General features: G+C 38.2%; 1 protein-coding gene across 7 annotated transcripts in view; it reads right to left on the minus strand.

Moving 5' to 3' along the window:
* The window catches only part of TMEM19 (transmembrane protein 19), a 39,440-nt gene that overhangs the window by 10,183 nt on the left and 2,459 nt on the right, over positions 1-26,798 (minus strand). For 2 of the 7 annotated variants that reach the window (XM_032221349.1, XM_032221351.1), the window contains exons 2-4: positions 22,989-23,075; positions 3,691-3,844; positions 1,243-1,356 (exon numbers count right to left, since the gene is read on the minus strand). In XM_032221349.1, the coding sequence (XP_032077240.1) occupies positions 1,243-1,356; positions 3,691-3,823 (247 nt within the window). In that variant the 5' untranslated portion in view covers positions 3,824-3,844; positions 22,989-23,075. The other 5 variants (XM_032221347.1, XM_032221348.1, XM_032221350.1 and 2 more) reach the window with 5 other exon arrangements.

Genomic DNA, 26,798 nt, shown 5'->3' on the forward strand with positions numbered 1-26,798 from the left:
TATTAAGCGAGTTAGATTAAACTTGCTAAGAATCATAAGTAGATTAGAAAAGGTTGTACAATAATGATCAGGCATAGAGATAGTAAATTTTTCAGGGATAAAAAGCCATCAAATTATTATGTTCTGCTATTCAATATAGACCAAGCATCTTTCTCACCCTAATTATGTGAGGCTGGATGCTCCAGATATTTTTGAAACTTCTTTCCTCCTTTAAGTCCCAACTTTTTAGCACAGTATTTCTAGTATAGGCAATTTTCTCGACCATAATAATAAAGAATTAGTATGACTATATTAATAAACTATTTTGAATATGCTAAAACATATAAAGAAAAATGCTTACATTCTATAGTAATCTACTGCCAATAACTTTTATTGGCCTGTTCTGATATCAGATATCAGAAGAAATATGAAATTTCTTCTAAAAGCACCCCAGTGTCTTATTTGTGGTTGATCAGACATAGGATCCTAAGATTCCTCACACTATTTTCGATATTTAGGGGTAGAGGACAACTTGACTGAATATGTATTAGTACACACCCACTTATACACAGATCAAATTTCATCTGATATCAGATGAAATTTGATCTGTGTATATATGTACTGTATGTATATGTTGGGGGCAATATGTTGACTGTAAAACCACTTAGAGAGGGCTGTAAAAAGCACTGTGAAGCGGTATATAAGTCTAAGTGCTATTACAATTGCTTTAGATATATACACACACATAAATATAACATATTTGTTATGAGTTACTCATTTGAGTAACATTTATGTTTACAATAATTACATAATTTGAACATAAATATCTACTCAAGTAATGAGTAACTCATAACAAATCCAAGTCTATGGAGCCCAGCATAACACTAGATTAGATAGCATCATATGAGGTTTAAAAGATAGCATAGATTTAGAGTCAAGCCACCTCCTGAATTCTACTTTATTTTCCATCCAGAAAGCAGAAGAGAATTTGCCAAATGATACATCAAATAATAAATAATTGACATATATTTATCCCTTCAAAATGATGGGAACAGATTATGACCACAATAACAATTGAAAATTATTTTAACTGAAAGCTTGCACATGCAGGTAACTTAAAAAAAAGCATAATGACAATAAATTAAAAAAAAAACACATCTTAATGCTAAGTTGAAAAGTGAAGGAAAATACTTACATCTCAAAAATCTATACAACCAACATTAAGAGATTCTTAATGAAGTTAAGTGCCATTAAGTGCCATACCTCCTATTGCTCCACCATGATCAAGACTCTTTTTCCTAAATCCTCGTGAAGCAATTATTAGCGGGATCAAAATTGAAAAAAGCCAGCGCCATGGAGAAATTGGCCGCAAGCTACCTAAAAAGTATGTTGAAAACAGTACACAATGTCAAGACCAATATTCTATTGTACAAACCATAATGTTTTTTAAAACTGTTGAAGAGTAAAAGCAGTTTTTATTCCTTTTTAAGTAACATATACTTGTATCATTTTATATACAAATACAGTGAAATATTCTATTGGGATAGGGGAGCAGTTAGGTTATTCGGGGAAAAAAACTAATGGCAATGGGCCAATTGAAGAAATACCTTGTAGGGCAGGGGATCCAACCCCCGATCTGTGGACCGGCACCGGTCTGCAGCATGCCAGCAACCGGGCCATGCAAACAAGTGAAGCCCCATCCATAGGATGCAGGCAGCACACAAAACCACGCCCCCTCTGGTCCGTGGAAAAACTCTTTCTCCAAGGAACAGTTTCCTGGTGCCCAAAAGGTTGGAGGCTGCTGCTCTGGACATAAACTGGAAGTAATTTTACCTTTTGTAGAATCTAGAAACACTTTGAATTACATTTATATGAACAACTTCATACAGGTTCCTGGCAGTTTATAATCAAGCAAAATACATAAAATCATAACAGCCCTCTACAAAAGCAACTTTTCATTTTCAGGAATCAAATGTGCTACGATAAAACTCTGTTATGATGGCAAGTGGAAAACTAGAAGGGACAGCGCCATCCAGAACTCTGGAATGTTAAGCATAGGGGCAACATATGAAAAAAACCCCACCATATTCTAGCCCCTTTGCTGATTTCATTTGAATTCTCAAGATGGCCTTCTGGACCTAAATGAACTGATCAAGTTGGTCCCTGTCAGTAGCTAAAGACTGAGACATAAAGACTGCATGTTAAAAGCAGAATTTGAATTGTGAGCTACTATATTTTTCAGAGTATAAGACGCACCAAGATTTTGAAGAGGCAAATTAAAAAAAAAGTTTTTGCACTCTGCAGATCTCCCAAAAACGGCCTGTTTTTTGCAAAAACAGGCCCATTTTTTGCAAAAACAGGCCCATTTTTTGCAAAAACAGGCCCATTTTTTTTTCAAAACAAGCTACACGAATAGCCTTTAGGCAGCTTGTAAAGTGCTCCTGGTGGGTGGGTCACCCCCAAAATGAGCAAAAAACGGCCTGTTTTTCACTCATTTCTGCCCTCCCCAGCTCCCAGGAGCACTCTACAAGCCTGCAGGGCCATTTTGGTGAAGGGGCAGGGGTTTCGGGAGGCAAAAAATGCTGTATTCAGTGTATAAGACGCACCCAGTTTTTCAGCCTCTTTTTTGAGGGAAAAAGGTGTGTCTTATACTCCGAAAAATACGGTATGTGACACAATGGTTAAAATGCAGTATTGTAGGCTGACTCTGCCCACTGCTAGGAGTTGATCCTGAGCAGCTCACGGTAGACTGAGTCTTCCATCCTTCGATGGTTGGAAAAATGAGGACCCAGATTGTTGGGAGCATGTTTTACTCCTTTTTTATTTTTCATAGCCTCCTTAACATATTTTCCCCTCTATTTTAGGCTATAATATACTAAATGAATTTGAAATTACAGAATGCTTTTTAAGCCTTAGGAAAGACAACAGAAAGTAATGCATACTAGACCACAAACATGTGCAACCTGGATTCCAAGCATACCAGATGTAACACTATCCATTTTCTTTGAAAAAGGTTAGGAAACCATATCCTGTCTAATCGTTTTCATTCTATTTATGCAACAAACCAGTTTAGACTATTGGCTAATATATGTTACCATTGTACATTAGTGTTTCTCACTTTTGCAACTTTAAGCTGGCTAGGGAATTTAGGGAGTTGGTGTCCAAACACGTTAAAGCTGCTAAAGATGGAAACACTGGTTTTGAGGTCTCATACAATCTGAAATTACATTGCCAAAATCTGTTGGCAAACGTTATTTTAATTGATAGATATCACTGCGACATACAGATGACAATATTTTAATTAAAAAACAGACATTTTTTATTTTCTCAAAGTACCAGCTGTGGAGAGAGAGAGAGGGGGGGGGGAGGGAGGGAGGGAGGTTTTATTATTTATAAATAATTTAAGGTTTTGAATATATGTACCTAATTGTGAAGCAAATAGGAGAAGGAAGGAGTATCAGTTATAATAAATTATTGACATTATATGTATGTATGTATGTATGTATGTATGTATATGTATATGTATATATATGTATATATATAATATTATGAGTGGTTGAATATATTGATAAACTTCAGCAGTCACCTAAAATATTTCAGTTATAGAAATATATGGCAAAAATTTGCTTACATAACAACATTAGCTATTAATTGAAATGTGAAAGCAATAAACAAACATTTCATAAATATCTAACGACTTTAAAAATTTACCATAATATGTGCTTGCGGTCATGGACACAATCCAGAAAGATAAAGAAATACATATAAGTATACTCAAAATGATGATGTTTGTTATCATTTTGAAGGAATCTTTATTGAAATCATTCCAGGAATAAAACAGCATGGAAAATCCAGAATTGATCACCTGTGTATAGAAGAAAGCAGAAAATGTTGATTGTTTAGATAAATAAAATATATATATTTAGGTTAATAAAATATATTAAAAAATCATAGAAAGTCAGAAAGAATGAAGTAAATTTCCATGATGAGAAACACATTTCAATTGGGGGAGAGGATTTTGTTACCTTTGTGGAGATAAAATAAAATATATGTGTGCAAATCTGCCCAGTTAAAATATAATACAATGCCTTAAGTTTTTAATAGGGGAACCATTCAGATTTTGTCTTTTTGTTATTGTTTGTACAAGTAACTTGGCATGGGTGCTTACCTGTAATATAAATGCTGGCAATTCATCTCAGGAAGTACATTTTGAATGCAGCATAGCAGAAAAAGGATGCATAGGTGAGTAAAATAGAATCCTTCCTCACCTTGCACTACTACTACTGCAAATATTTGCCAGACTCAAACTAATACAGAGTTATCATTCAGCAAAAAGAGGACATGTCAGGCATAGTCTTAAAGTGTAACACAGAGGGGTTTTTTTTTAGTATCTGGGTTTTTTAAAATTTTAAACTGTTTTTACAACAGTGGTCAAACTTTCCTATACTATGGCCCTGTAAATTCTCTTCTGTCTTTTCTCTGTTCATCAATAGCCTAGACTTACTGTACTTTATTTCCTGATTCCAGCAATTGGCTTCAATTCAGCCCCATGAAATCCATGAGACCACATGATCTGCCATACCTTTCTATGGTGATATTCACAAAGCACATTGTTGCAAATTCGGTATTATAGCTACATATGTTCCTGAAAATAAAGATTTGTTGAAAGAAATATTACAATTGAAGGACTTAAGTCTTTTGGTGCTGGAAAAAATGATTTTGTATACATGAAGGCCTAAGTACATTTTTTTGCTGTAAATATTTTCACAGATGCCAAGAAAGGTAAACATTGTCGCTTCCTTTTTCCCCACTTGCCCATTCAAACTACATGATAATCCTAGACTACTAAAGCTACCCTGGGAGATGAGATCTGGAGCAACAGCCTATAAACTGTTGTCACTATATTGTTTTTTAAAAAAAACCAACCAAGAACTTGTGCAAACAAGAAACTAGTCAAAAGTTACCATCGTCCATACAACTATACTCTTTGCTTTTAACTTACAAGTTTTAATATATATTTAAAAAATAATCCACTACCAATTCAATGCAAAACTCAAAGTATAATCCTAATCGAAATAGATATCTAGAATGTATAAAATTCATTGGCTACTTTCAATACATTTTAATATTGGAAATATGCATATGTCATATCCCTTGGAAAAACCTCTGGCATATATGTATAGTACAGGATCATGGAGCACTCTTTGGCAGCACACAACTCAAGAGAGCCTAGGGCAGTGTTTCTCAACCTTGGCAACTTGAAGATGTCCGGACTTCAACTCCCAGAATACCCCAGCCAGCTGGCTGGGGAATTCTGGGAATTGAAGTCCGGACATCTTCAAGTTGCCAAGGTTGAGAAACACTGGCCTAGGGAAAGCCCCAACAATGCAAACTACGAGGAAGCCGTTCTTCCCGGCATTCTGCGAAGGGGCGAGGTGTGAAATTACTGCGATGAATTCGCTCTACGTATACAACGCGCGCGTATTTAAAGATACGCTTCCACTTCTGGCTGCTTATTTAATTTCAATCATTTACATAGCCTCTGTTGGGCTCGCTATCCAAGATGCTCGGTACACAGTAAAGCGCCGGAGGTCTTGCGAGTAAGGCAACGCCGTCTCTGACGGTCCTGGGGAAGCATGAGCGGCTCGCCTAAAAGGCGCCGAGAGCCTGCAGACAGAGCCTTGCCTCTCAGCTTCCTGACACACCTCAGGGCTACTGGGGCCTCGCCTGGCTTCAGCCGACCTTCTTGGGGAAGCAAATACTCTTCCATCCTCTTCCCAGCAAGCCGCGGATCGAACCAGCAAGACGGCAAGGGAGCCCCATCAGCGCCGAACCCTAAGCAACTCTAACCCGAGGCCATAGATTCATAGTCTGAAGACTCGTACGAAGGTTGACTCTTCCGAATTCATCTTGAGCGGCTTCGGTTTCGTCCTTCCGGGGAGTAACGAGGAACAAAGTCAATTCTTTGGACGGCAGCGTGCCCTCCTCTCTGCTGATGCAAAACGCAAAGCACAGCAACAGAGGACGCGAGGGAGAATATTTTTATAGAATATATCACATATAGAATATATCTGAGAATATTTTTAATCAAAACCAGTTATAATTTAATAACTTCTGAGAAACATGGATAGGGCTGCATTGTAAAAAAGAAATACCTAGCATCTCCACCAAAAAGTTGGCAACGAAACTCTAGGTTCAGACAAGGTTACTTAAAGTAACATCGGGTTTTGCAAGGCAGAGAATCTGATGCCTTTATTAGGACGACTCGGCTATCTCATTTGGGCGGTTTCCCCATGAATCACAATTATAATTGTTTCTTAATCTATAATGTTACCGGCAGTTCAAGGATGTATAACAGCCATCGTTTTCAATTAGTGATAATGGATAATGGAATAAACACAGTATCAAATCAAGCGTGAACTCAGCGTAGGCCATTTATTATCGTTCTACTTTTTTCCTATCTCTAGTTGTCTACTTCTTACGCGCATGCGTCTTCGTGAGTACGTTAAAGCAGTTTTGCTGGCTGAGGAACTCTGGGAGTTGAAGTCCCCAAGTCTTAAAGTTGCCAAGGTTGGAGACCACTGGGTTAAAGTTGAGCTTTAGAACTTTACTTTTCATCAGGGAAAATTAAGATCGCTGCGGGCGTTTCTTAGGCTGCTTTCTTCCTCATTAAAAGCCCCCTTTGCTTTCCTTTCATTTGCATTCCTTTCGCCTATATGGCTGGCTTCTCCTACAACTGCTATATACAACTGAAGCTCAATCACCTCACCAGCAATTTTCAGTACTTAAAAAAAATTCTGTCCTTGTGTAACCAAATCAAACCCCTTAAAGTACAAAAGAATTTAGTTTTACAACTTTCACTTTTAAATGCATAAAGAATAATAAATTTAGTGAGACTTTTCTAAGCAAAGTTGGCATTTTATTTGAATTCTCCATAAATAAAATAAACAGCTGGAAGGGACCTTGGAGGTCTTCTAGTCCAACCCGCTGCCTAGGCAGGAAACCCTATACCGTTTCAGACAAATGGCTATGCAACATCTTCTTAAAGACTTCCAGTGTTGGGGCTTTCACAACTTCTGGAGGCAACTTCTGTTCCACTCATTATTTGTTCTAACTGTCAGGAAATTTCTCCTCAGTTCTAAGTTGCTTCTCTCCTTGATTAGTTTCCACATTCTTGTCCTGTCCTCAAGTGCTTTGGAGAATAGCTTAGCTCCCTCTTTTTTGTGGCAGCCCCTGAGATTTCAGAACACTGCTATAATGTCACCCTAGTCCTTTTTATCAGACTAGACATACCAGGTCCTAGCAACTGTTCGTTATATGTTTTAGCCTCCAGTCCCCTAATCATCTTTGTTGCTCTTCTCTGCACTCTTTCTAGAGTCTTCACATTTTTTTTACATCGTGGTGACCAAAAATGGATTAAGTATTCCAAGTGTGGCCTTATCAAGGCATTATAAAGTGGTATTAACACTTCACGTGATCTTGATTCTATCCCTCTTTTTATGCAACCTAGAACTGTGTTGGCTTTTTTGGCAGCTGCTGCATACTGCTGGCTCATATTTAAATGGTTGTCCACTAGGACTCCAAGATCCCTTTCACAGTTACTACTGTTGAGCAAGGTACCACCTATACTGTACCTGTGCATTTCGTTTTTCTTGCCTAAATGTAGAACCTTACTTTTTTCACCATTGAATTTCGTTTTGTTAGATAAGAGTCCAATGTTCAAGTCTGTCAAGATCCTTCTATATTTTAAGCCTATTTTCTGGAGTGTTGGCTATTCCTGCCAGCTTGTTGTCATCTGCAAATTTGAAGAGTTCCCCATCTATCCCCTTGTCCCAATCATTGATGAAGATGTTGAAGGGTACTGGGCCTAAAACAGAGCCTTGGGGTACCCCACTGCAGTTCCCTTGAAGACTACATGTCAAGTGCGGTTGGTCAGCCAGTTATGAATCCATTAGGTGGTGATGCTGCCTAACCCACATGTTTCTATTTTATCAATAATAGTTTATGGTCTACTTTATCAAATGTCTTACTGAAGTCGAAGTAAATTATATCAACAGCATTCCTCTGGTCAGGGCCTACATTTTCCTATAGGCTAACTAGGCTTCAGCCTAGGGCCTCAAGATCAAGAGGGGCCTACATTCAAATTGTTAGCAAAATTAAAATTACACTATTCTAAAAACAGTGAACACTAAAACACTGAACCGAAAATAAGGAGAAATTCTACGCATATGACTAATAAACAAACATAAAAATGTATTGGTTAAGATCGTTCCAGCGCCGTGGCAGTTGGGGAGCCCACACACGTTCCCGGCACCGGCGGTCGGGCGAGAGGTGCGCCGCTCCCAGTAGCCGTCCCGTCGACGCGGAGCCCACCAGTGGCCAGGCAGGTGAGGGCAAGGGGGCCGAGTCGGGCAGCTGAGCACGGCAGGAGAGGCGGCTGGCCTCGCTGCCTTTGCCGCAGAGCAGAGCCGCCCTCCGTCGGGAGGCCAGCTATATATATTGATATATATTGATATATATCACAGTAATGATGTATTTTATTGTCTCTCATGTAATTTACAAGCTTAAAAATGGGAGGTGAAAGGGCCTCATAAGTGGAATAGCCTAGGGCCTCTTTTCATCTAAATCCGGCCCTGCCTCTGGTCCACTAATTTGGTCACTTTGTCAAAGAATGCAATATTAGTCTGGCATGATCTGTTTTTGACAAACCCATGTTGGCTTTTGGTTATTACTTTGTTTGCTTCCAGGTGTTCACTGATTTGTTGCTTAATTATCTTTTCCAGAATCTTCCCTGGTATTGAGGTCAGGTTGATAGGTCTGTAGTTTCCTGGATCTGCTTTTTTCCCTTTTTTGAAGATGGGGACTACATCAGCTCTTTTCCAGTCCTCAGGCAGTTCCCTGGTGCTCCAGGATCTTTGAAAGATATAGTTCAGTAGTTCTGAGATCTCGTCTGTAGTCCATCTGGTCCTGATGATTTGAACTCGTCTAGGGTAGACAGGTGCTCACCATTTTCTTCAATATTTTAACTTGTGTTCCTAATGTGTTTTTTAGAAGCTGTAAATGGTGAATCTTAAATGTTTAAACTAGTCAGACCTGTGAACATTAAATGCCTTTCTTTGTTTAAAGCACAATAAAAAAACCCACGGGTGACAATCCTACTTTCACCTGGGAATGATTTAAAATAAATTATTCTCTGAGTGTGCATATGTGCATTTTACTTTAGTTTTAACAATAATTGGAGCCATCATTGTACTGTGCAATTTCTTCCCATTCTGTTGAGATTGGGTAAAGACAAATTGTTCCCAATTGTCCATCAAAATAGGCACACATGATAAATTTATGTAATGATAATAATTACCACTAAAAGAAATTTCTGAGCAAGCCTTCCGGTATTTCTAAATTTAGTCTTGATGTTAATCTTAGGCATTTTTGCACCTGCTTTGATGGGACTATGACAGCTATGTTTTTCCCAAGGGGTAAGTTCACCACTGTCACCACCTCAAGACAGGTTGTTGTCTCCCAAGGATGCCTTTAATTACCACACATACTCAACCATCCATTATTTCTCTGGCTGCTTTCACCAACCAAGTGAGACAACAGCCCAATTTTAATGGTGTGTGAGAATGACTTTGGGAGAGAGAAGGAAGAACCACATAATAGGCATTGTCTATAGCTGTGATGGCAAACCTGTGGCACGCATAGCCATTTGTTAGGGCATGCGAGACGTTGCCCTGTCAGCTTCAGGGCGCATGCGCGCACTGGCCAGCTGACTTCGGCCTTCATTTTTGGCTGTTTTGCAACCTCTGGAGGTTTCCCTGAAGCCTCCGGAGGGCGAAAAACAACCCAACGCACAAACCAGAAGTTCGGGAATTGACTTCTGGTTGGCGTGTTGTGCCATTTTTTGCCCTCCTGAAGCCTCTTTAGGGTGAAAAACTGCCCTATGGGCAACCCAGAAGTCCGTTCCCAAACTTCCAATTTGCTTGTAGGGCCATTTTTTGCCCTCCGGGAAGGGAAGCCTCCTGAAGCCTCTGTGGGGACAGGGGAAACCGTTTTCACCCTCCCAGGCTCCTAGAAAGCCTCTGGAGCCTGGGAGGGCAGAAAACATGCCCAAAACAGGGTAGGGTGGGGGTCATGCATGCATTTGCAGGAGGGGTTGCGCGCATAGAATCATGGGTGTGGGTACACCTGCGCATGACCCCCCCTGCTTTTGATGGCAAAAAGATTAGCCATCACTGGTCTATAGGAACCCTCGAGACACAGTGTTTAAAGTGCATTATTGCAGGCAAACTCTGCCCACAGCCTGGAATTGAATTGTGACAGAGTCAAGGTTGACTCAACTTTCCATGCTTTTAAGGCTGATAAAATGAAGACCCAACTTGTTGGGTGTAATATGCAAAAAATGCTCTGCATTGTAAACCACCCAGAGAGTGTTGTAAAGTGTTATGGAGCGGTATATAAGTCTAATTGCTATTGATATTGCTATGGTCAGATATGAAGCAATTGAGCCCACAGAAGGAATGGAAGCATGGCAACTGCCTCAGAAAGAACTCTAATTTCTGAGACTGTAAAAGTGAGGTGGGAGAGATATACATTCAGGCTTGTGAAATTCTGTTAATAACCTTACAATAAAGATTGAGCTAGTAGTTCTGTGTGTACTTGCCTGGACTATCTCACGAGGTAATTATCAATCCACATGAAAGAGACAATGTAGAAATTGGACCACTCCCTGAAGATCAAAGTGGACTGTGATTATCTGGTAAAATATAACCTTTGTAAAATGGAATGTAGAGGTGATTTTAGGGAAAGATTTTTAGAGGTTCTAAAGACTTTAAAAACTCTAAAGAGTTTTGCTGTACTGCATCTTATACCAAATATAATAAAGGCAGGGCTATTTTGTGGTTTCCACTTTATCAGATGTAAGTTGCCATTTCACCTCTCTTAATAGGTCACCATTCCTTTCCCAAAATATCTCCAGCATCCAGCTCTGAGTGAATATAAACAATTTTTTTTGCAAGTTGTTTCAAAATTATAGTGACTCCGCAAAAAGGCCTATCAATCTTTAAAACAGTGGTCCACAAATTCTTCAGCTGATTAATTTCTTCATGATTCTTTAGATTGTTCATCAACCCCAAAAATCTGTTATATGAAAATATTTTAATATTATTTAAATAATAATTATATGATTAATAATAACAAAATAATTGATCCTTGGGGGTGGATATTGATCATGTTGGGGAACCCTGCCTTAAAATTATTTGGGTAATTTTAAACAGTACTGCTGGGAAGCAATGTTGACCCTGAATATGTCCTGTTTATTTTAGGTAATTTTGTTTTAAGTTGAATTTGGAAAACCTCTTATCATACAATTCACCTTTGCAGAATGATCAAGAAATATTCTGTCGGTGGTTACCATATTTACAATTTTTAAAAAAAGGATTTAAATTAGATCAAATAAGTTATACATTTGACTTTGTAAAAAAAATGAATTGGAAAGTATACTGTGTAGTAATGATGAAAATGAAGAATGTCTTAGTCTTATGAAGACCAATCTGGCTTTTTGCCAAAAAGACATTAGAGATAATATGACAACTGTTTTGAACATTATTGAATACTTACACTACTATAATTAAAAGCATAATATTTTTGGATGCAGAGAAAGCCTTTGACAATTTAAATGGGTCTGTATATTTAAAGCCCTGGAAGATATGAACTTCAGGGAGAAATTTATTCAAGGAGTTAAAGTGATTTGTATGTCTATGGAGATTTTCAGTCATCCAGGTCATAGTTGTCCCAAAGATTTTTTTCAATAGGGAACTGGTAAGTTCCTATTTCTTTCATTCCTTTCATGTTTTTCTTTGAAGACCTTTCGTTTCTCATTCAAGAAGCTTCTTCAGCTCTGACTGGATAGTAGGAAATGGAAGGATTTATATTCCTTGCAGACAGCTGGTCATTTGCATTCTTTTAGAGAGATTTTTAGGCCACAGAGATTTATCTGTGTCCTCAGGATTACCCTAAACTCCTTCACAATAATTCCACCCACTCACTGGTATAGGTATGTGGATGATATGTGGGTCAAGATCAAAACACAGGAATTGGAAGTGTTCACCGAACATAACTCTGTGGGCAGATACATTAAACTCACATGGGAAGATGTTAAGGAAAATAGCCTAGCCTTCCTGGACTGTGCACTACACATTAAGGAAGCCAGTAGCCAGGACCCTTAACATTGAAGTTTACAGAAAAAACACACACACACACAGATCAATATTTACATTTTGATTCTTACCACCCACTGAAGCAGAAAATGGGAGTTAACAGAACCCTACACCACCGAGCTGAAGGCCTGCCTACCAGAAAAGATGGGAGAGAAAAAGAACATCAAGGAAGTCCTCAAAACTTGTGGCGATCCCAAGTGAGCCTTCATCAAATCACCAAAAAGACCCAACAGGAGCTCCTCCATAATGATGAAGAAGAGAACAATAGATGAAGCAATGTCATCATTCCATACATTGCAGGAATATCTGAAAAACTCAAAAGGATCTTCAGCCAACACAACATACGTGCACACTTTAAACCCAAGAATACTCTTAAGTCTAAGGCTTGTCCATCCCAGGGATAAAACACCCAGACACGAACTGAGCAATGTGGTATATGCAGTACAATGCAGTGAGACATGTGCAGATCTGTAAATTGGGGAAACAGCCACTTCATACACGGATGGTACAACATAGGAGATCATCACAATATCTGCATTTCAAAGACAAAGGGCATTCTTTTGAAGACAGCAAAGTCCACATTTTGGAGAGAGAGAACAGCTAGTTTGAAAGAGTCAAAGCGGCAATTTAATAACAGTTTTAATAATTTAATAATAAATGCCTGTTTGGTCTGGATAAAAGAATGGGCGACTCTAAAACAAGAGACTACTTGAATTAGAAGGCCATGAACTAAGATTTGGATGGCATGCCTAATGGTATGACAAAGTTAAATGTTGATTTTAACAATCATTGTTGGATGTGCCATTCTAAGGGTTTGGAACAAATGTAAAATAATCTCTCCAAAAACAACTCTTCAGGTATCACCTCAAGAAGCCTTTTTTAGAAAAGAAATGATGGCTAGGTCAGACTGGTGCACCTATGGTCAAATAATACTTTTTAATCAAGGTGAACCTACCCTCAAATCCAAAGAAGAACTGGAATCAGAAGAATGTGTCTGTCACTGGTTTAAATATTTACAATTGAAAGGTTTAAATTAGAAAACACATGGATTTGACTTTGTAAAAAATGAATTGGAAATTGTACTGTGTGGTAATGATTGCCAAGGTTAGGAAACTGTTGTTGAAATTGAATTTGGAGACTGAATATGTAAAGCATTGAATGATCCAATGCAGCAGTCACCAACTGGTGGTCTGTGAGAAAATTTTGGTGGTCCGCAGAAAAATTTGCATTTTTTATATTGCAGTAAATCACAGCCTCTGGGCCGGATAGGTGCAATGAATGTTTGTGTTGCTGCAGAGAGTCTCCCCCTTCTGGGTTTTTTTGTGAGGGTCGAAGTGGGGCATAAATTCTGACTTGTGGTCTGCTTCAGCCTCCTGGTGCAGGGCTTTGGGCAAAGGCTGGAAGGAAATGCCAGTGGTGGCAAAGAGCTGGAGGGCCTCGTTCCAATGGTACTACATCATGGTCTGCAACTGGCTGACCATCTTAGCCCACTGAGCCTCTAGGCGCTGGTGGCCTTGCACTCCTGCAGGTCTTCTCTCTGCTTGGAAAGCCTATGCTCACAGTCCTCAGTGAGGCTTCTGCTGAACCTCCTTCTTTGTCAGATCCAATTTGAACTGATCCAGCTGTTTTGCCAACTCTTTCTCATGGTGGCTGATTAGGCTCCAGCAACTGCTTTCTGTTGAGGCCCTACGGAGCCCTGGCAGGCAGGCGAGCAGTGGCAAGTAGAGACTGGCAAGGCTCCCCTTGATGTGAGTGACACCGAGTTGGCCACGCCCACCCAGTCACATGATCACCTTGCCACACTCACCCAGCCGATCATTAGGCAGATCATGGTCCATGGGATTTAAAATTATGAATTTAGTGGTCCCTGAGATCCGAAAGTTTGGTGACCCCTGATCCAATGGTTAAAGAATTTGGGATATAATGCATAAACCAGGGATAGTCAACCTTTTTATACCTACTGCCCACTTTTGTATCTCTGTTAGTAGTAAAATTTTCTAACCGCCCACCAGTTCCACAATAATGGTGATTTATAAAGTAGGCAAATAACTTTACTTTATAAAATTTATAAAGCAGAGATACAGCAAACCGCTACCGCCCACCATGAAAAGCTGGAACGTCCACTAGTGGGCAGTAGGGACCAGGTTGACTACCACTGGCTTAAACAATGGGAAGATATTTTGCAAAGGATCTAAAATTTACATTAAATTATAGTTTGAAATATTTTTTATGAAATAATGTACCATTGGTATTTAATACTGGATATACTGTCAAAATATATAAAAACGATATTGTTTTAACATAAGTTTGCATTAAACCTTTTCATTGAGGTGATGCAATAGTTAGAGTACAGTACTGCAGGCTACTTTTCTGACTGACAGTTGCCTGCAATTTGGCAGTTCGAATGTCACCAGGCTCAAGGTTGACTCAGCCTTCCATCCTTCCGAAGTGGGTAAAATGAGGACCCTGATTGTTTGGGGCAATTTGCTGACTCTTCAAACCACTTAGAGGGCTATAGAGCACTGTGAAGCGGTATATAAGTCTAAGTGCTATTGTTATTGTTCAAAATTAAGTACAATTATGACAACTATTCATAAAGAATTTAAGACTATAATTCTGATCAATTTACTCAAGGAGCTGGAATCTGTGATTAAAACCTCATCAGTATGGCTAAAATTATTTGTGTCAATGCTAACAATCAAATATGAATGTGTCCAGAAGGCTTGAAATAGAACCTCAATTTAAAACCTAAAGGGCGCAGAATAAACTGGATAATATGATTAATGCATCATCTTTCTATTTCTTCGTTCATATTTATTCTGACAAAATCATGATCTTCCCTGTTAGATGAAGTGAAATATTACTTTAGTAAAAAAATAAAGTGTATGTTGGCTGTTCTCTGTCTCTCTTAATGAAGATTATATTGACTTGGTTACATATGTATGTATGTATGTATGTATGTATGTATGTATGTATGTATGTATATAAATACTGATATTTCACTTCCCACAATCCTAATTTTTATTATATAAAAATACCCATAAGGATACTGTTAAGAGCTGTTCCTCACCATGAAGTCTATTATTCTTTGACCTAGCAAAAATTCATGCTGGCATATACCGTGTCCTTTCATTGCTGAGATCTATTCTGTCACAGTAATAATGCAGGCAAGTTAGGATTTGTGACTATCTTAGTTTTCTTTCTACCATGTGTCATCCTACTGGGGGAAAGCAACCATCAATCTCTTTATAAAGTGGAAGATTGCAGGATGGGGTGAACTTGGATGATTAGAATACAGGTTTAACAAACTTGTCTGGTAGTTCAAGTAATATGCTCAGGCATAAAAGGGTGTGGGGTAAAGCAATTAGGAACTCTCCCAGTGATCTTTGGATTCCCTCCTTTGCACCTGTAACCTGTTGGTCAGGCTATTTTTGAACAGCAAGTGTGAGGCTGTTCACCTGTGCTCAGTAAATTACAGGTTTCTAGACAATTAGTGTTTCATTCTGTTCTTGGCTATATGTGACAGATTTTTCTTTTTATTCTTTTTCAGAATATTAAACCCATGTTTAAAGACTAGCATTTTTTCACAAGAAACCCATAACTATATTTATTGGTTTTTATTCAGTTACAGTGATGACAAATGCACTGGGGGGGGGGGGGCTTGAAAAAACAGTTTAGGGTTTAATCCTCATGAAGAAAATCTATGTGATTCTTAGGAATTGAAAATGACTTGATTGGACATAATCAATCAACTGGTCTTCACCAGAACTAGGAAATGATCACTTGAAATTAGTCAAGCAGATGCTTTTGTGGCCTGCTCTCTCTCCTACAGGCTGTCAAAATGGGCTTTCATTTCAAAGATGGCACTGCTGCAGAAAGGAAGACAGATTTCCCTCTACTCTCTTCATATCCCTTGTTCTAAATGGATAACTATAAGATTGTATTATAAATTTTTATCGATTGAAATACATTGTATTTTATTTTTAATGTTCTGGGGTTTTTTTGCAAACACTAGTGCTTAAGAAATTGGCTACTTTGTCAACAACAGTGAGTGGTGTAGCTAAGTAAACAATTATTTAGAAATCATTAAAGTTCTACTAATCGCTCAGATTAATATATTGCTCCAATGTCTCCTGGTAAACCATATCACTTATATCTGAATGCATGTCAATTAAAAGGTAATGGTAAAACCTCAATTATGCCAATGCAAAACACTCTGGGAGTTGTTTCCATAGCACATTCCATCCCAAACTACCAATACCATTTTAGCCTAGCCTGTCCTGTTAATTCAGAACAGTGTGGCTAATGTTTCAGTTCAGTGAATTATTTATTCTGTACATAAACATCTGATTAGATTTTCTCTCTTATAGTCATATCATTAGCTTACAAACATGTTTTAGTTTTTGAAGCATGCCATTAAAGTTCCATGGGATCTGTTTTTCCTGTTGATCTGGATGTAACTACAGAATTAGGGTGATAATTAGGATTGGATAAGCAATATGATCATAAAGGACAATGAAATTGTACTGCTTAGTGACAGCAGCCTGGAGATTTCTGTTGCTTTGTTAAGTGAGAATCTCACATGACCATGACAGAGGTGCTAAAATTGTGTCCCAGGAAAACAGGTTGGTGCTATGGAGACCAGATGGATGGGTACTACATGTGAATGCTATGGAGGGTGGGCACTTCCATTTATGGTAATTTTGAATCTGGTCAGCCTTCTAAATCTAAATTAGAAAACAGTGATAATGATAAAAGCTGTGACCTTTGAAATGGCTAATTATGTGCTAATAGTGGTACTTTTTCCAAATATGAATGAATAACTACACAGAAAAAAGGAGCCTGAATGATTAAGATCTGGTTGTAAATAAATATGCTGTAGACATACAGTACGGCAAAAATAATGTGAAGGAGTTACATTATGATGAAAATTCTAGTGATATTTTTTATATTGATATAAAAGCATAAACTCAAAGTAGAATGATACATTACCAAAGAGGCTCTAGGGCCGTGATGGCAAACCTATGGCACACGTGCTGGAAGTGGCATGCAGAGCCATATCTCCAGGTACGCCAGCCATTGCCCATTGCTCTTCTGGGTTCCAGCATGCACATGCATGCTGGCCAACTGATTTTTGTGCACGCAGGAGTGTCGGAAACTGAAAGAGCAGCTCCCTGGCACATATGTGCGCATTGGGAAGCTGAGCTTCTGGTTTCCGGCACATTGCATGCATATCGGCCAGCTGGTCTTCACATGCGCATGTGCTCCAGAAACTGGAAAACCAGGTGACCAGGAAACTGCTCTTCGGGTTTCTGGCACTCCCATGTGTGTGCCAGAGGTGGGTTGCTCCTAGTTCGGCCTGGATTGGGTGAACTGGTAGTAGTGGTGGTGGGAGGCTCAAACCGGTAGTAAAAACATTGGCAACCCACCACTGGTTCACCACCGCTGTTCCAAGTAAAGCTGTTTTTACAATTGACTGGTGTCAGTGCCAATGGTGTCAAAATGGTTTTGGGATTGCACCCAAGGCCTTTATTACTATTGGTATATTTTTGCTTTCTTTTGCCACAGCCATTCTACCTACAGTATATTTTCAAGTCTTTGTATTTGCTATCTTCTCTATTTCTTTCTGCTCTATTCTACTATCTCAAAGTACTGTACTGTCCACTAGAGATCTTTGACTTTCTTATTGACAGTTGTTAAGTCTGGGGTATTATGTGGCAGATGCTTCTCCATTTTAGTTCTAAAGTCCCAGAACTTCTTAATTTTCTAATAATTGTCTACTTTGTATTTTTAACAGTTCTTGCTTACAGGCAAATGGTATTTCTTATGGATCTTCCAAGGCACCATTATTGCTATTTTGTCATGCTGTTGCTTGTAGTGAGACTATGCAAACTTTTTGCAGCAGCTAACCAGATGATCCATTGTTCTTTAGCTTCTTTGCAGAAATCACATCTGTTGTTGTCTTCTCAATTCTGGTTTTATATGCATTGGTTCTTAAATGTTGGCATTTAAGAATTAACACCACCATTCTTTCCTTTTTTTCAGTTTTCCTGCTATTACCATTGCCAGATCTTGTTGTTGTTGTTGTTGTTGTTGTTGTTGTTGTTTAACTGCAATGGTCATGTAATACTTTGCCTTGCTGTGTTTCTTTTCTATGCTTCCTTTGATTTTTTTTGTAGGCCAGTTTAGTCTCTTGGGTATTCAGGAAACCTTAGTAGTGTACTAGCTTCAGTGCATTTTCTTTACTGTCCTTCAGATATTCTTCCAATGCCCTTTTTTCTGGTTCAACTGTCAGGTATACTTGCAATATTCCATGCTCACCTATTCTGTTTGGAAAGTAGAATTTGTTAACCTCACTGTGTGAATGAAGGGTATTAATTATTGACATTTTTCTGATCTTCCTGTCCAGGGCATTTGCTTCTACTTGACTCCAGTCTGCTATTGCAGCTATGTATCTAATGACTGGAATTGCCCAGATATTAATTGCCTTGATGATATTTTCACACTGAACTCGGACTTTAAAGTTCTTTTTCACTCTAATGATGTATTCATTTCTAACCTTCTTGACTATGGTGTGCTTGATATTGTCAGCTTAAAGGATTCCTGGGTATTTGTAATGATCGTGTTCATCCAGACTTTTGATGTTATTTCCATAGAGCATCTTGATTCCTTCAGTTTTTACTATTTTTCCTACTAGTAAGGGTGGCATATTTATCCAATCCAAACTCTATTGCAATATGTTGGCTTTATATATGGGCAGTGTGGAGTAATGATTCTATTTCAAAATAGAATACTTCTATATAGCTTCAGATCGTCCATGTAAAGGAGGTGAGATAGCCTGGCAAATGTTTTTGATGTTTGATAGCCATAGCCTGACTTGTTCTTCATTGTTGACAGAGGAACCAGTGCAATGACAAACAGGAATGCTGACAGTGAGTCCCATTGAAAGTCTCCTCTCTTGATTAATCTGTCTCATTCTTTCATCACTGACCAATATCTGTCTTCCATTATGCCACTGATCTTTGCACAATGCTTCTGATATTTCTACTGACTCCTGGTTTTTTTTTAGGCATTTGGTTATCCAATTATGTGGCAGGGAGTCGGATACCTTCTTGTAATCAATCCAAGCTACATTCCAGTTGGTTTCCTTTCTCTTGCAGTTTTCCAATATCATCTTGTCAATTAGGAGTTGATCTTTTGTTCCTCTGCTATTGGGGTGATTTCTTTTTGGCTCAGGTGAAAAGAGTTTGTTTTCAACTAGGCTGCATCAACTATCAATACCAGTTAGCAATTTGAAAGTTGTTGGTGAGCAAGTAGTTGGCCTTCAGTTTCCTGGTACTGCCCCTTTTGGTGGATTATTAATTATCAGATAGGTTTTACCAGATGTTAACCAATCTTCAATTTTACATCCTCTCAGTATGTTAAACTGTTTGGCAATGAGTCGTTATAGACTAGTCAGATGTTTTACCTCAAAGCCATGCAGTTTAACTTCACCTGGGGGCTGGTGCTAACTAACTATTGATCGTTCTTGCCTGTTCCCCCACTATTTCTGCTGATGATTGGGTATTATTTGTTCTTCTTGTTCTTCAGCTTATTTTCTTTCATTTGCCTTAACTTGCTTGCATCTGCTCTTAGCATACTTATCTTATTTTCCAGGCTTTTTCTTTTCTGATTTTGTGTTCAAGGTGTTCAATTATAACTGCAGCCATTCCGCTCATTAGTTGATTTGTTTCTTGCAGTAAGTCTGTATTTATAGTTGATATTACAATATTGGCATCTTGTTGTAGTTGTATCTTTGGAGTATCTTTGGAGTTGTTTCTTTGGAGCAGTGTGGTGCCTAGAGGTGGAGTTCTTGCCTGACAATCTGGAGGCTGTGAGTTCAATCCTAGGTAGCAGCAGATATTTGTCTCTCTGGGCATAAAGAAAAAAATATCTGCTGTGAGCTCCGTGTAGGTGTCAGGAAGGGCATCCGGCCAGTAAATATTCAGGTCCATTCAGTCATCCCAACTCCACACTGATGCAAGAGATTTCAGGGTCATTTAAAAAAAAAGCTGTTTCATTTGGTGTGTCTTCCAATAGTCTTAAGTCCTTAAGCTAACAGTCGTAAGTCCTGTAGCCATTTGTTCGGGAACTCCAACACATACCATATTTTGCTCCCAAAATAAGCACCAGGTCTTATTTTCAGGGGATGTCTTAGGACTACCACAGCCATGATTCCCACGCCCCAACACCTGTTGCACTGCTGTCCAACTTCTTCTGCAGCTGCTCGCAGCCGCTCATGGCATGATGAGTCGCAAGATGCCATGAGGCTCATCGCATTGGTGCCCCCTGAATGGCAGAACGCTGCTAGGCTTGTTATGCTGATGCCGCCGCGAGCGGCAGAATGCCACCAGGCGTGTCGCACTGGTGCCGTTTATGGGGGTACTAGCACGGCAAGCCTCATGGCATCCTCCTGCTCATGGCAGCACCAGCATGAAAAGTCTTACGATGTCCTCAATACGAGTCTCGCTGCGTTCTGCCACTTGTGGTGGCACCAGCACAGTGCACCTCATGACATCCAGTCACAAGTGGCTGCAAGAGGCTGCAGAAGAAATTGGGCAGTGGTGCATCAGGTGTCAGGGTATAGGAGGCCTGGCTGCAGCAGTCGTCAGGTAAGCAGGTACAGGACACGTGGAGCACCTCCACCTCCCCACCCCAGCTTGATTTTTACGCCTGTGGCTCATCCCACCTTGTACAACCAGACAATGGACAGGGGTTAACTAGGGCTTATTTTGGGGATATACATTAGGCACAGGGGTGAAAATCAGACTAGGGGTTGTTTTTGGGGTAGGTGATATTTTTAGGGAAACATGGTATCTTTGTTTTTGTTGACTCAGTTAATGACTGATCCAGAATGGATTTCTGTTAATTACATTTCACCATGTTATTTATGGGAGAGACTCTTCATCTGGGTCATGTCCAATATGGTTGAACCTCTGGCATAGCTCTCATCTTTCTCAGAGTACACAAGCCCCCTAATGATATCAAGGCAGTGCCACACTAAGGGAGATTATACACACACACATGTAATGTAATGTAATGTAATGTAATGTAATGTAATGTAATGTAATGTAATGTAATGTAATGTAATGTAATGGTTCATCTCACAGTCAGATGTTTAGACTGGATTTGGCATTTTTATCCACTTAGTCCTTTATTATAATTTTCATCTGCCTTTAAAAAAAAAGGTCAACTCAAGGCAGCAAACATTCCTAATACTTCTGCCTATTTATTGGGATGCCATCAGAAAATAAACCCAGTTTTGACCTGAAACACCCAGTTCTTGCATATCAAAAGTAGTCATATTTCTTTCTTGAAAGTGTTAAATTTCTGATAGCAAGTAATCACTATTGTTTGGCAATTATCCCATTCACTATTGACTCAACAGTTGCTTTATGTATGTAATTTTTTCTTCTTCTCACGGACTTGACTTCTTTTTCTGATCATATGGTGTATTGTCTATATTAAGCTTACATATAAGCATTATCACAGAACTTCAAAACTGTTCCTGAACTTTTTGCCTCCTTTAGCCAGACACATTAACATGTACATTACTGTTACAGGCTTTGTTGAAATCTGTCAATAAGAAAAACTAAATTTGTAATAAATGTTGGCCCAAGAATTATATTTTTTAAAAGTCAACATAACATTCTCCTAAACCAAATACTTTTTAAATAATACAATACCTAATTTAAAACTGGGAGACCAAGGTAAAGAGATATCTTATAAATACAGTAACTGATATCCAAATACTACATCAAGACTATGCAAAACCTTGGCTCTTCTTGAAGATGGGAAGAGAACATTTAAGATTCCATTTCCAACAATAAAATATTTTGAGATTACATGGGAAAAACAGGATTAAGACTCAAAGGAACACCTAAAAGATTGAATAATTAATCTAAAAAGCTGGTTGAGAAAAATGTGAAGTTGATAAACAATTACAGTTTAAAACCTGGTCCTAACCAAACTATCTGAATGCCTGATACAAAGCTTACCTTCTAAAGAATCTCAGCAATAATCAAGCTGCTGTTGATCAGCAAGTACCAGATATAATGTGAACCAGAAAAGAACCTAGGGAGTTGTTCCTCTTAGTTGTTTTCCCTAGGAAGCTAGTGGATTATATTCTCTTGCATCACTACTACTGACAGGTTAATAACAGTTTTGGGCAGTATCTTAGACCACCTTTCTATAATTGCATATATTCATGTTGCAAACTACTATTTCTATCACTAGTTTCAGCAGCACCACATTTCACCTCCAGTTCTATTTTCTTTTATTATTTCTTTTCCATACTATTTCTCATTTATTTTCATAATTGTGTTTATTAATTGGTAAACATATTGACTATACACACATGAGAAATATAACACACATCAAATGTAAGAAAGGAACATATGAAATATTGTGTGAAATAATATTGCTAATAATTAAAGTAACAATAAATAAAAATCTCAATGCAATTACTTAACAGTAAGAGATATGTATAAGAAATCCAATATTTGAATGAGAATTCTTTGGATAAAATTCTCTTAAATGCAATGAGACTGTTGTGCAAATACCTATACATTCATGACTGTAATCTATACATGTCAGCATATTAACTGCACTAGTTATATTAAGAAAACATTCCTCATTTGTGCTAGAAGATTTTGTAGAATTTCTCACAGTGGTACAGGTAAGAAAGAAAAATGTAAAACATTGATTGAAATAGAAGAAATAAATAGGTAGAATAGCAAAATTGATATCACTTACCTGTTACTGAGAATCTTGCACAGCTTTGAAATCCAAGAACTATGGAATGCAAGCGAAATATGTATCTCAAAATCACCACTGGGAATCCTGGGAAAATGTTAAACGTGTCATAGTAAGTTGTCAATAACAATAATTTCCAATAGAATAGAAAAATGTTCTGGATTTCCTTTTCGCCCACTCTAATTTTGTTTCACGTTCTTTCATTTATGTGGAAGAATTTGGGCTCTCTCTCATGACTCACTTCCTTAAAAGACAAAACAGCACTGGAAGAAGAAAGAGGGTGTGCCTTAACATGTAGGCTTCACATCAAAGTAATGTCTATAATTTATTCCATCATTCTCCTCTTGTGAAATTGGAGATCCACCCAGCATATTTTATTGGCACATTTTGTTGGAAACAGAATTCTGATTATCCACTGTTGTCATTGTTTCATGTCTGTATAACCCAGTTCTATACAATTTCTGGAGGATCTACCAATAGACATATATTCTATAGTCTGAATGTTTTTTCAGAAGTAAGTCACACTAAATTCAGATGGAGTAGTAATTTGATATATCACATAGGCTTTATTACTGCATCTAAATACATAGAATTAGAGATACAGATCATTGAGCAATACATAATTGCTGTTTTTCATTTAGACACATGGCTGAGCAAATGTGATATATCTTAGTATAAATGTAAATTTATAATTATTTAAAAAACAAAATAAACACAATTCAAAAAATACAGTTTTCATTTACAAAATCATTCAAAACAAGGACTGGGAACCTATGGCTCTCCAGATGCTGTTTGATTTTAATTCTATATGGCCAGCTAACTGGACATCCAATGACATTGAGAGGGCTTGTTTTCCCTGATTTAAGGCACTTCCTATGCAAATAGTAACTAGGACATTTGAAATATAAAATCACACTATTTATTACACTATTTTTAAAATCATTTTTAAAATATGGGAATAATTCTTCAATTTTAGAAATTGAATTTCAATTTCATGAAATTCAGCACAAAATTAGAACACAAAACTAGAATCCATTAATCTAGATAATGTGTAATCTAACAGATGAAAATCCAAAAGATTTATGAGAAATTCAGTTCTAAGAATTGTTGTTCTATAGTAGACAAGGGAATAGAGACAAGAGAAATTTACATTGTATTTATTAAAAAATACATTTGCATGAAATTCAATGTACTATCAAGTAAGCATGTATATATACAGTCTTTAAATGCAATTGTTTTATGTTGGCCAATCAAAAAGGAAAAATTCAAGATTGCTCTTCACATTCCCTTATTCATTACATGAAGATATCAATAAGTGCTTTTTTTTTTTTACTATGTCATTATCTTTATATCAACCTCTTGAGACACGTTAAAATCATCCTAGCTGGTCTAGGTTTAAAGTAATGTTTTCCCTCTTCTACTATACAGTTTGTGCTACACACATTTTTCATGCTTCACCAATATTGCTGAAATTGGAATCTGCACAGTACCTATGGACACTTTGGTCTGTAGTCATTTCCCTTTTGGTTTACATGAATTGGTCTCCATACTCATGTTGCTTGTGCTGCAGGAGATGCAAGATACCTGGCTTTTGCAAACTAGCTGAGATTTAGACTTAGAATAACTTTATTTTCACTTTAAATGTACGCTAAATGGCATACATTAAATGAAATTTCATCGCATACAGCTCTCAAAGAGTCACCATCTCCGATACATACTACTGTGGAAATAATATCTGACTGGTCCATTCCATAATGTTTTTAAGATTTTGACAGGCTCCTGACCAGCAGAGATTTAATGATCTTTGAAGAGCATTAGATTTTTCTTCAAAGAAAGTATTAATACTATTTTGAAGGATTGCTAAAGCTATATTAAAAAGAATAGGACTAGGTTCTGTACCTGCTGACAGCCCAGGGGAGGAGGGCGACTATTGCTATTTGTGAGTTGTTACAAACTTTCAAGGACTTTGCTTCACAGAAGCAATACTATATATATATATATATATATATATATATATGTATGTATGTATGTATGTATGTATGTATGTATGTATGTTTTCTGAGGTTTTCGCGGGTGTTAGTATGTAGGTCTCTAGTTATTCGGGTTTTCTCCTGTGTAGAATTAAGACGCAGCCAAGACATCTCCAATTCTATGCGGGAGAAAACCCGAATAACTAGAGACCTACATATATATATACTATATAGTATGTGTTGGTCATGTTGGGATTAATACAGAATCTGGAAGTGGCAGACATTGACCTCATCCATTGCTATGGACATATTGCCTTTCAAATCACTGCTATCATCCCTCCCTGGGGCCCCTCTCTGCTGTTAACCTGGCTACCTGTTTCTGGATCCAGGCCCTTCTTGAGTTGTAAAAGCAGCCAGGGAGGCAACTTGCAGTTATGTTCATGCTGTGTTCTTAGCTTAACAGAGGGGATAGTATCACCTATCATGAAAGAGGTGGTGGTCCTCTCATCCCCTCACAAGTCCATCCTTGAACCCATCTGCTTTTGATAATTATCATCCAGTTTCCCTCCCTTTTGGGAGATGGTTTTTGAGAAAGTGATTGATTCTATAGTTGATGAAAACCTTATAGGCAACAGAGTATGTGGTCTTCTTTCAGTCAGGTTTCAGGACCAGATTTAGTACTGACGCAACTTTGGTCACACTTGTAGATTACCTATGGTAGAGCTAGCTTAAAGGTAGCAATCTTTTTCCAGGACTGGGTCCAACTGGTATTGGTTGGGGGGGGACACCGATTACTCTTCTGGCCTCTTCTTTGAGGAGTGCCATAAGATTCTACTCTCTACCTTCCATTTCAAAATCTACATGAAACCACTACTGGGTAACATCCACAGTTTGGGGTTCAGCATTATCAATATATTAATGATACTCAATTATATCTCTCAATTCCAGCCTGGCCACGTGAGATTACCAAAACTCTATCCCAGTATCTATAGTCTGTATGGATTTGTATGGGTAGGAACTGTCCCCCAACACAGTTTTGAAACATTTTGGGTATTTGGCCCACCCAGACCTAGGGAATTCCACATTTGTCTTTGGATAGGGTTGTACTTCTTCACTTAAGAGTGGTGCACAATCTACAGGCTGGCCTGGATTCACACCTCCCATTTGATAAGCAAGTAACAGCTGTGGTCAAGAAGGTGACAGCTGTTTGTACAAATTCATCTGATGTGTCAGTTGCACCCTTTTGTAGATCATGTCCTGGTCACCTCATGGCTTGACTACAGCTTTTATATGGGCTGCCTTGAAGACCAATTGGAGCCTTCAGTTGGTTCAGAAAGTAGCAGAGCAGGCAGGCCGGCCTTAGAATATCTATGTAGCATCTTTAGTTTGTAATTTGCAGTCGTTGTAGGTTTGCATGTGGGTGCCATTCAAAGTGATGGCTGCTATCTATAAAGCTCTTCATGGCATAGGTCCTGATTACTTGAGAAACCACTATCTCCCATTAAATAATACCCTCTATCAGAACCATGGAAGTGCACAGTCACTGTCACAGTGCCTGTCCTCTGGAATGAGGTCTCATTCCAATATTGTGGAGATATTGGAGATATATTGTGTGGCTCTAATTATGGATTAATTATAACACATGGCATTCTTTACCATACTGGTTGGAGTTGTAGAGAATCATGGTTCAATTAAAGCTGGAGAGCCAGCATGATCTGCACCTGTTTTGTTAATTATTATTTTAAATGATTCATATAAAAGTGCACAAAATGCATTGGAATGGTACCAAAAGTGTATATCCTTAGCCCACATGTAACTCAGGGCAAGGGAATGTGGGACT

This window comes from Thamnophis elegans, chromosome 7 (assembly GCF_009769535.1).
Source record: "Thamnophis elegans isolate rThaEle1 chromosome 7, rThaEle1.pri, whole genome shotgun sequence".
Classification (NCBI taxonomy): Eukaryota; Metazoa; Chordata; class Lepidosauria; order Squamata; family Colubridae; genus Thamnophis; species Thamnophis elegans.